Source organism: Perissodus microlepis, chromosome 1, assembly GCF_051167445.1.
Source record: "Perissodus microlepis isolate ML-2025 ecotype Zambia chromosome 1, ASM5116744v1, whole genome shotgun sequence".
In the NCBI taxonomy this organism is placed as follows: Eukaryota; Metazoa; Chordata; class Actinopteri; order Cichliformes; family Cichlidae; genus Perissodus; species Perissodus microlepis.
This window is the reverse complement of record NC_140461.1, coordinates 25046781-25058850: the sequence shown is the minus strand read 5'-3', so window position 1 is coordinate 25058850 and position 12070 is coordinate 25046781. Positions and strand designations below refer to the sequence as shown.

Below are 12070 nucleotides of genomic sequence, written 5' to 3'. Positions count from 1 at the left end.
ACTGTACAGCAAACAAACTAAAACTATTGCTATGTCCATGTGGTTGATCAACATAGATATTTGTGTTTGTTGTTCACTTAAACTTGCAAATTAATTAGCTTGAAATCACTAAGCGTGTATACTTAACAAAAAAAAAATAGTAAACCTCTTTGCTAAAGATTTGATGCTCCAGTTAGCAGTCTGGTTACTGATAATATCTGCTCTTCTTAAGATGGATTCATTGCTGTTACCAAAGCCTCAGTCACAACTTTACCAAACGTTTTAAAACAGATTATAGACAGCCCCAAAAAGCTATAAATGGAGAGCCAGGTTATTAGAAATACATCACTCTACGTTAAACTGTTATTTTAGTCACAATAAAACATTGCAAACTCTTTGACATGTTTTCTAACTTTTATGCCTGCTCAATGTAAGAAAGTATCTGCAGTTATTCCATAACAAACTAACATGAACAGGTTATTCTTGTGTAACCATAAACACTTTTTTTTAAAGAAACTTCCGTTTTTGGTCATGTTTATTTAACGCTGCAACCCGCACAGAATCCCTTGTAAGCTTTGCTCAGTATCTGTTGTACAGCCAGTTAATGTTGAATTGTGTTATGTTTAGTTTACATTTCTATCACACTCGCCTGCTGTGACGTGACTAGATAAAGTTCACATATTTTCATTTTGAGCCTACCACAGTGGCCAGTTGTCTGCTGAACATTCAATCTGTATATGTTAAAACAGTACTGAAAGAATTTACCTTTCAAAAATGTTTTTACACTCTGCAGTAAGGTAATGCTGTCTGTATGTGATGAAAAGGACAAATTATAGGGAAAAAATGTAAAGCAAAATCAAATTCTACGTTGCTACAACTCAAAGTCAAAGAACAGAATTGCTTGTAATCATCAGCTTCTCTTGATTCCTTGATCATTGTTCCATCAATCTCATCAATCTAGTCTCTGAATTCAGTGATATGAAGTTCGTTTTTTTTTTTTTTTGTGTCTCAGAAGACTTGAATCACAGTGCAGCTAAGAAGCTTCATCTGACTTTAGTGGTGCCTGATAAAGATTTCATCAGGGTTTGACTGCTGCCTCCCTCTTTGACAGGCTTAGCACTATTGTAATTAACCCCACTTAGCAGTCCATCATGTTTTCTCTTTTTTTTTCTGCTCCCCTCACATTTTCTCTGTCTCTGCCCCGCAGCAAGCACTGAAAGAGAACTTCAGGCAGAGGGAGACGGAGGAGAAACAGAGGAGAGCGCGGGCAGCAAAGGAGAAGGCAGAGCGTGAAAAGCGGGAGAGACAGCAGAAGAAGAGGAGGTTGCTGGAAGTCAATGCAGGTAAAGACTGCATAATTTGCTTTGCCTGTCAACTCTTGCAACGATAAACCCCTTTTACAGAGCCGTGTGCTGAATCAATCTAGGGTCAAACGGTGTAAGAGATCACTCAAAGACAACGAATCTCATTTATAACATACAGCCCAAATTTTAATGGATTAAAATTGACAGCTATTTTCTCACAATTCAGTTTTCAACACTATAAAAATAAAACCCCCACATCTGTAGAGAAAATCTGTCATCTCATTTTGATTGATGGATGTAGTTAAGTAATGTTTAAAATAATATCCATTATGTGATATTAAAGCGTGTCATAAGGCTTTTATTTTAAACTGTCACTCTGGCCATATCGCTCATGTTGAAATTACAGTCTTAACTTTAATTATTTCAAACCAATTAAGCCATCAAATGTAGTTGACCCGTGCATTATTAAACCACTATTACATAGTAACACAAATTTGAGACATGAGCTTTATTGTGTTGCTTTATTTTCATTTGTGCCCTTGTAGACAGTGTTTTTTTTTTTTGTTTGTTTTTTTACAATATTACAAGGATTACAGAAGTTCACGTTTTAACTAACCTATCTTGAGAGGTCAGAAACATTTGACAGGATTCAGAGTATTACTACAACACAGCACTTTCAACTCTTCTTGTTGAAACACAGTGTTTGTAACCTTAGCATATCCAGTCTTTCTGAGCAAGCCAAGTATTATGCCAGTGCCTTTTAAAGGAGATGCTACAAACTGCCAAAATTAAATGAAATCCTTCTTTATGTTTCAACATTTCAAGATAACTAGGTCATAAACTAGGACACACAAAAAGGTGATATCTTTTTGGTTCTCAAAAAAAGAGAAAAGCTGCCAAATGCAGCAGAATAAGAATTACTCTACAAAGGAAAAAATAGTTTCTTCTGATATCTGTTCAGAATTTAGCAGAATGCTTTTTGCTCACATGTAAAAATAAATATAGACTTTTTATTTTTTTTAACACTTTTCAGACAAGTGCTAAATTAGAGTAAAGAATCTGATTTGGAGAAATGATATATATATATTTTTTTTTAAAAGACAGTCACTCCTATTGCAGTATCAGAGAAGCTTGCGCTCATGTTTTATTTGACATATTAATAAAAAATTAGTGCACAGTAGGTTCAACAATAATACCACATGCACCATATATCAGTTTATATGTGTAAAACAAGGAAACTATTTTGAATTATTTGGGTGATGGGGCAAGTTTCACAAGCCTAATCTTGTTCAGTTTGTGACTTGAGTGAGTACTGCCCTGTGCAGTATCACTTAAGTGTCATGTGATTGCATTATATGTCAATAAATGCATTATTTCAAAGTAGTGTATTTCCTCTAAACAAAAGCAAATACTTTAAAACACATCCATCAGAGCAGAAACTCAGTGCACTACAAGTGAATTAACTGACACATGAATGAGAAATTAAATTCAACGCACAGTTGAATTGCATGAACATGGTCATAAAATCCAATGTGAATGTGAATAGTTACGTGTTTGCGCCTTGCTTTGATAACTTGAAAAAATCATTGTGAGACTTCAGAAAGATGAAAAAGGATAAAAAGAAGATTGGTGACCCTCAAAAAATCAACTGAAATATATTTGCTGCAGTAATCAGGAGGTATAGAAGAAGCCATAGTTCTACCAATCAGAGCTCTAGCGTTTGCCCTCCTAAAATGACAATATTGACAGTGTGTCACAATCTTTCTGAGACAGACAAGTGCTTCAGACTTGAAACAGGGGTCATCATTGAAAATCAGATTTTCTGTGACGGCTTAGACCATGGCTGTCAAAAATAAGGCCTGGGGGCCAGAATGGGCTCAGCAAAGACTCCAGTATGACCCAGTGAAAGGCTTTGGAAAAAGTGCAATGAGGGCATGGATTGTGAACTTTCTAACTGTAGTTTTACAGATTTTAAAGAGCTCCACCATTGCCATTCACACTGCATCAAATAGTTATGCAATAGATAAGCAATTAAATGAAATGACAAAATGAGGTACCAGAACCTTTTGCTTTACACGTGTATTGTGCAGAAAATGGAGATGTATTGTTGAAACTGCACTTTGTTTTCTTATATTATGATATTTCATGGATGACCTGTTTAGTTAAATGTCCTTACAATGACAGAAAGGGGTTTTTCACTGGTCTGGCCCATGATTTAAACTTAGTTTGAAATCCCTGACTTAAACAGTGCAAAGAATAGACCATAATGATAACCCCACTTAAAAGAAGAAAAAAAAAGTCTTGTTCACATATTAGGCATTTGGCACATATGCAAGATAAAACTAAAATAAATTTGTGTAATTCAGATGACGTCCAACATATTTGCCATTAACCTTGCAAGGGCTTCTAGAGTCCATGGTTCCTACAATGAAGCATAGAGGTGGGAATGTGATGATAGGGACATGTTGACATTTATAGATTGCACCATGAATGCGTGTTTATGTAAGACAAAATATTTTCTGACAGCATGCCTCCCACTCTCCAGTAGCCTGGTACAAGAATGATATTCCAGCATGATAATACAGCAGATTGCCAAAATCAGAGAAAAAGAAAAAAGGTAAAACTACGACCTGGCTGGTGCATTTCCTGACTTGAATCCAACAGCACACCTTTGGAGTGTTTTTAAAGAGGAAGGTAGAGCAACAACCCCTCCAGCAAAGAACAGCTGGAAAAAATTATCTAAAGAACGACAGAACATCTCTGGAAAAATGTGTGCAGTACTGTACAGTATCCTACATGCGGGAAAACATGGAGTCTGCAACCACAAATAAAGGAGGTGGACAAAGATTGTGTTCAATTTGAAAATGAAGCAGATACGTGACGCTGTTTTAAGTCATTTAACTTTTAAGCGATACTGCATGGGGTGTACAAACTATCCTATAAATGCACTATCAGTGTTTACTTTGAGTGGTTACATGCTGTGAAGACAGAAGTTACTGTTAAACATTCCTCATTTATTTTGATATTTTGCATTGACAAATGGGACCTGAATCTTATAAATCATTGTCTCCTTTCCAACTTTCAGCAAAAACTGAGAAGACAGCACCTAGCTGTCTAAAATGTTATTCTCAAGAGATACTACTGCGTCTTACACAGATGGAGGCTGTTACTCTGGCTTGTATCATACATTATCCGATACAGGCTGTAGTTTTATAAATCACTATTAAATATTTAAATTTGTATTGCTGCTGCATTTGATGAACATATTTTCTCTCAAGGGAAATTTATCTTACAGTTAGAAAGCAAAATCATAACAGACCTCCAAGTGGGAGTAACACTGAAACTATCCCTAGTGAAAGAAGCTCATATCTGTCAACATAAATGCATTTTCAGAAAGTCATAATTAATTAATACTTGTCCACCCGATAGTCTTTTCTTTAACCACTTATTGGCTTCAGTTTTTATTTTAATTCAATTTTATAACACTAATACACTGCATTTGGTCTTTGACAAGGGCACAGAGCAGTTATCTATTCTTTTACCTGAACCTAAATAATAAGAGAACAAGATTAAAATGTATCTATACGTTTTCCCTAGCAAGTGTTAGTGTCTAAAGATCGGATGAAACCTTCTCTTTCCATGAGCACAGAGCTCCTCAGATAAGATTTGAGAACATTTACACAACAGAACAGCAATAGAATGATTAATGAGTCATAATTGCAAATTCAGCAGACGTTTCACTTAAAAAAAAAAAAGAAAAAAAAAGTATTTGTTACCTCATTCCCTGTTGTTGAGCTGTGCGTATCAGACCAGATTTGCATTATGAGCCATAATTGCAGGTAAGGCTGTTACAGTAGAGTCAACACAGTAGTGTAAACAGATATTTTGTTACTTATCTGAGAGCGACTTGCCAACAGTATGTGGCTGTTGTTCATTTTATGAAATGTCAAAATGCTAACAAATGTCAGCAGGTGGCTGTTCTCAGACAACAAAAAGCAGGCCTAGACAGACTCTATTTGAAGCTGTGTTTCTCCACAAAAGGACAAAAACCAGGTGCTGGTTTTCACTCGATGCACTTTGCAGTTTTTCTGAAAGACTCAAAAAGTTGGTCGCTCACCCACCCCAGAGTTAATGAAGTCTGACATTACTGTAGAGAATGGGATCTTGGCAAGATAAATATGCATCAGTTGGCTAAATTATTGTTCATTATGAGCCACCATGGCTGCATGTGTGTTTATGGCTAGGCCAATCATTGTGCTAGTGGACGTAGTTTAGCCATGCGTAGTAAAGTCTCTCCATGTCAGCCCTGCTCACTCAGTTGTTATGTTTCTGATTAAACCCATGACAGACATTTGTGGCATCATTGGGCAAAAAATTCTATAATAACCTTTTGAGCATATTGTAATTGAAATTGCTGAACAAATGAAAGTCTGGTCAATATTACTGCCAATGTAAGTGCACTCATGACGAGAACATTTAGCTGTGAGAGCAGAACCACAATTGTCACAGTTAATAAATACCAAACTAATTTCATAAAGACAATCTCCAATACAAAAACTCCTATTTTAGCATTCACCGTCTTCTTCAGCGGGAGAAAATGAAGGACCATTAAAGTTTAGACTGAATTTGAATGCTGGAGAACTTCAGCTTAAATAAGCAACAGCGTGTGCAGCAGAGGGAAGATGTGCCGCGTGTACACATGCTGCAATTTTTCTTGGTCTGACTAGTTGTTTTTCTGGAGGCACAGTAGCTCCTTCCACTATTTGAAGGTTCCAGCAGAAGCTGATTGTTTTCACAGAATATCTGACTCTTGTACTCTTGCAAGGATATAGTGACAGCAAGTAAGACCAAAATCAAATCATTTTTAAAAAAGTTACCTACTGCATTTAGAATTTAATAAGCATCCAGTTTATGCCTCTGGTACATTTGCCGTTTGCAGAGTTGTTTTAAATGCCGTCTGTGCTTTGTCAGATGTTATGTCTGCAGAATAATGTCCCAAAAAAATCTGTATTTTATGGCTTCCTTTTACCAGTTATAGTGTTGTCAGAATGCTATTTTTTCCTATTTTGCATAACGTGATGACTGCAGAAGGTGTAATTACACTGGCCCGCTAAGTCATTGGTTGCTTGAAGTGAATATGAGAACTATGCACTGGAGTTAAAATTCTACAAAAATCTTCCAAGCCACATACAGATCCAGTATCATTTTTGTATTTTCAAAGCGACCCAACTGATTAATTTGAATGAACCAGTTCACTGTCAACTGCTCTCAAGGAAACTGCTGGGAAGTAATTTTTTGTGGACCAATGTACAATGCCCATCTGCAAGGTTTCCCATCCCACACAAGCAAATATGGAATCCATTACTATATAATGCCTTGTATTGTACTACTGTTTGTTGTCACTGTTTATCTTGTGGTTGCCACAGCAAAATGCAGAGCAACTGTCACCCCATAACTTCACAGCAATGTAATTTCTTGTCCTATTTAAACACATTTAATAACCCTTCAAACGTATGAATGTATTATCCAAACTTCCTTGAAGCAGGATGTCCCCATGAACACACCCTCAGTGCCTTTGTAAATATGTCTACATACACAAGTTTTTCTTATCAAAGTGCTACTAGATTAATAGTTATTTAACTAGAATTCTCCAAACATAACTCTTAAGAAGGAAATATTTGCCTTATGCCAGACAGTCTGATCCCTAACCGAATTGCTTTTTGTTGCCAATTTTCTTTTTTTTTTCTTTTTTTTTTCTCTTTTCCCCCCTTTTTACCTACAAGCACTCCTGGTGCCAGAAACACGTTCAACAGTTCAGACCCATTTTCAGTGCCCACACTAAAGCTGGCAGAGCCATTTAGCTTGGCAGTCCGAGCTCTGCAACAGCATCTACAGTCAGCATTACTATGCCAAGCACTGTAGCTCTCCTGTAGACGTTAGGGTGCAAGATCAGAACCACTGTGCTCCATCCAGGCCAAACATACAGCTGTGGCTTTACTATCAGGCCACACCAAGGCCTGTCTTGGCTGAAGCATAATACAAACCACCTCATTTTGTTTTGATCTGGCCTGGGAACACATTTGCCACAGATTTCCTGAAATTTTACAGTTTTGAGCTCATCCAGTAAACACGCATGTTGAATAATTTCAACATTTGTCCTATAGATGGGTTGTCTTCTGTATACTAGACTGTTAATGCCAGCAAAAGAGGCAAAAAAGGCAAAAAATAAAACTACTGCACATAAAACGGTGTTTGTGGGTTGTGGTACTGTTGCAAAGACCTGATATGTTAGTTGATTGATTATCAGTGGTCTGCAGGTGCAGGCTTTGAGGTGCTGTGTGTGCAGTTATTATCAAACACTTGATGTGGATAAGGTACTCCTACCTGTTTGTATTGTTCATGTGATGTTTTAGCACAAGAGAGATAGATGGCAAAATTGTTGGATGACATTGAAATTATGAAAATTACTCCCCTTGTTACACAACATGTTTGTTTGAAAGCTGCACACCAAGGTTGAGGAGAAGTGTACCATACCGTACCATGAGGCATATTACTGTCTAGATGCTTTTGTGCAAAGGCCTCGAAAGGCTTGTGATGGTAGAGGTTGGAATGGATTAAGCAGAAACTTAATATCGTTTTGAGAAATCGGAAAGGGAAAACTTTGTGCATTTTTCAAGAAAACTGGAGTGTGAAAATTGAGAATCCAAGCCACAATTACATAGAATCTCTGCTTCTTTTTTGTCCATGGTTTAGCTACCCATTTCAAACCAAATTTGTGCTATTTGGCTTTAAATATTGTTTCAAAGAAGCCTCGCTGCTTAATTAAACATTTTTCATATTTTTACCTAAGATTTTGATGTACCTCAGATCATTATAGTCATATGGCATATTAACAGTAGATCACCAACATAGGGCTTTCAGCATCCTTTGCTGGCACTGAGCGCTTTCAATCCTTGTGTGAATTTGAAAAACTCTTGCTTGTTTAGTTTGTAAATTACTCCAACTGACAACTTGGCATCTCTTCTTCTTTCCTGCCTCTCTGTGTTGATGAGTGTTTTTACTGCAAACTTTTCAATTTAAAAAAAAAAAAAAGTAGTTCAAAAATAAGAAAATCTGAAGAATAAACTTCAGCCAATTTTTGTCAGAAAGGCTTATATAAATATGCCTAGAGCTTGAAATTTATTTAGATACGCTCAGTTTTAGATAAAGCTAAAGGCAAACTCTGTGACATAGCTAAGTCGTGATGTTTCTGGCAGTGCACACACGTGCACATGCACACACACGCATGCATACACGCGGACTGTTTGGATGAAATGAATACGTGATAGAGATTTGGCATTGTTCTACCAACCCAGGACAGGATTTGGTCTCCCTCTCTCTGTCTTTCTCACTATCTCTGACTCTCTCACGATCTCTCTCTCTCTCTCTCTCTCTGTCTCTCAGCCTATTTATTAACTAAAGAGCTTTCTCTTTGTTTGTCAGGGAGGATTGTCCTCAATGGAGATTTTCTGTGTAATCATCTGATTATCCATCAATTCCCTAAAAAGCCCCAGAGAGGCTGTGTATCCACATTATGCTGAAGGGCAAAGCAATGAGACAGGGAAGGAAAGGGGAGGGATTTTTTGGAGGAAATGATCAAAACGAATTTAATCTTCTTTACCTGTTACAGGTATCTGCATTCAGTTTGTTCTTTAGCTTTGCCTAGTTCTGTATTCCTGGAACGTGAGCTTATCCCAATTTCCTTCTGATATTCCTCCAGCTCTTCTACCTGCACTATAATAGACAGCCTGGTTTCGTCATTGGTCTGTTCTGGCACTTTGAGAGAGCAGGAGCATCAGCTTGCATGCATTTGCATAGAGCCCTATGGAGATTGAAATTCACATTGAATAGGTGTTTTTTCTTCCTCCTCTGGCTGTGCCTAGCTTGTGTATGACAAATCTGTTGCATTAACTCCCAGGGTAGGCCGGGAGCAGGAATGTTTGTGGAGCGACAAATTACACATCAGAGCTTTATTTAACATTCCCTACATGGCTACAAGCAATGAACTATTAAGATGTCAAATAGAAGAACTGCTACAGATGCAACCCTGCATGCAAAGATACTAAAAGTATAGGAAGGGCATAAGAAAGGGAAAGAATAAAAATCTGTTTGAGAAGCAGGAAGCTAGTATGAGAGTCTGCTTTCTCATGAGATATTTATTCTGCCAGTCCTACAGTTCCTTATAGTTCGGCTTTTATAAATTTGAGATTGCCTTGTTATTAAGGGTGTGGTGATAGATGATAATTGCTGGAATTTACAGTGATATACAACAGTATGACAATCTTATTTTTTTTCTCCATTGAGTATTCAGTTAGTATTAGTATTCATTATGTATTAAATTAATGGTACCATTGAAAGAATATTAATTTTCCCCGCTATAGTTTGCTGCCGCATCCCTTTCATATAATTGACACACTGACACACATCCTTCCCTCCTTGCACACTGTGAAATTAATGTGTGCATGACGGGAGCTCATTGGTCCATTGCTATACAAAAGAAAAGGTTATTGTAGTTGGGCATTTGTAGAGATGTAGGTTTTGTGCCTCTACCCTGTGTTTCTGTGTGTGTGTCAAAAATAGACTCTGCACCTGCACCAGACACACAGTATAACAGTTAGGTGTGAGAAAAATTACCTTACGAGTTGATGACACTTGTTACCAAGTACAGTGAGAGCTTCCCAGTAAGTCATCCAAGACAAACCAGTAGTGAACATAATGCAGTCCGTTGAGACCCCACGGTACAATATAATCACAATACTTAACTCAAGAGACAACATGAATGGTTTTAAACATTTTTGCAATGTGCTGAGTATTGGAAACAATATATATAGCAATTTTTTTATTTTGACCTTTTTTTTCACCTGCGTTTTATATCCCCAAAGGCACAATTTGTCAGTGTGCGTTTCATTTCGTACAATACAGTTCTCAGTCTCCTCTTCACACTTAAGCCATTTTTGTTGCAGCAAAATTGCTCCTGGATTGCTGGATTGTCAAATAGACATACTGACCAACATTGTCATTTAAACCGAGAATGTTGCATGTGTCATGAAAAACTGCTCTGCAGTCCAGTCTAGTTTAACTAAATGCAAATGCATGGACTTCTGTACTGTTTTTTTAAGCACGAGATAATAGTCAACAGTTCTTTGTGAGATAATGAGCGACACATCATAAGTTTAATTTTCAATTTTATTTATACAGCACCAAATCACAGCAACAGTTGTCTCAAGGCGTTTTATATTGTAAAGTAGACCCTACAATAATACACACAGAGGAAAACCCAACAATCATATGACCCCCTAGGAGCCAGCGTTTTGGCAAGAGTGGGATTGAAAAACTCCCTTTTAACAGGAAAAAACCTCCAGCAGAACCAGGCTCAGGGAGGGGTGGCCATCTGGCGTTGTCCACACATACACTCAGCAGCACCAACGGTAGACTGAATAGGCAATGAGTTTTATTCTTTCAGTATGAAAACATTTAGTTTGTTTTTGAATTTTATATAATAAAACATCAATGTGTGGTGTCATACAAAAGCAGAAATCATGAAATAAATTAAATCCAAACAAAATCATTCATATAATAATAAATGTGGGGACTGGAACTGGATTGTTAGGAAATATTTTGTGTGTTGTCAGCTCTGGCATTCAGCCTCCATAGATTAGGATCTGTGTCAACTTTTTAGGTTCTTATGTTCCTCAGGTTCTACCCGGATATTTTTGCAGTGTGATGTGAAGAGAGATCTTCTGTTGTTGGTTTGTTGTTTGTTTTGTTTTTTGCATGTCTGCAAAAGTCTTTACGCTGGGCAAAATTACACAACATGAACGTTCAGTCCTAAGGGCTTATTATATTGTAACAAGATGATTAATATTATTCAATCAAGGCATATTAGCACAATTGTAAAATTTGTCTTTATCTCTTTCCTTTTCCTTACCATAGTTTTCAGAATTGTAACTGCCTTGATTCATCTGACAGTCACGTTGGGTGCTATTCTGATGGGTTAATGTGTTTTTAGCAAAGGTGCCATAGTAACATAGGAGCTATATGAAAACATTGCCTTGCAATAAGCCTCCTCTTCTCCACTCAGAGTATCAAAGTGAAGTCCAAGTGGGTATTCAATGTGGAGAAAGGTAGCTGACTAGCCTTGCTGCACCATTTGTCTTCTAAGTGTTCAAGGGAACACCGTGGTGGGCCTGCATTCATTGTACTCAGGCATGCCATTTTCTCTCCTTAGCTTTTCTATCCCAGCCCAATTGACCCTATTTCGTTCCTTGCTCCGGCCCACCTCAGCTACACACTGCTACGACTGGGTCATCGTCCTGATGATAAGTGCTACATCCTGTTGAGTGAAGTGGCGGGAGACATTAGTCTGGGTCTGAATAAAGGGTAGACACTGACACAAGGACAGATTACTTGTCCAGACAATGGAAAACGCCAGTTTGAACAGGCTCTGATTAAATAGATGGTGATTGAAGTTTCACTTCAGACAGGAGGATAACTATTGCTTTTTCCCAGAGGTAGAGGTTCAGTTTAGACTTTATTCTGCTTCCAGAGTCTATTCTTTTGTTTTCTGGGAGAGTAAACCATGTTCGGCTTTTATCTTCTTGTTCATTTGACCTTTTCAATTGTATTTCTACATTTGCACTTTACTTTCACATACGTAACATACATAAAAAAAACTTTCTCACATTTTTTTTCTATCTTCCCAACAAAGCACAGTAGTAAGCTTGACACATTTCATTAGAGCTCATTTG

General features: G+C 37.4%; 1 protein-coding gene across 2 annotated transcripts in view; it reads left to right on the top strand.

Annotated features, from left to right (window-relative positions):
- The window catches only part of LOC146393898 (protein diaphanous homolog 3-like), a 158154-nt gene that overhangs the window by 92455 nt on the left and 53629 nt on the right, over positions 1-12070 (top strand). For both annotated transcript variants that reach the window (XM_084936855.1, XM_084936850.1), the window contains one exon: positions 1187-1322. In XM_084936855.1, the coding sequence (XP_084792981.1) occupies positions 1187-1322 (136 nt within the window). The remainder of the gene's footprint in view (positions 1-1186; positions 1323-12070) is intronic.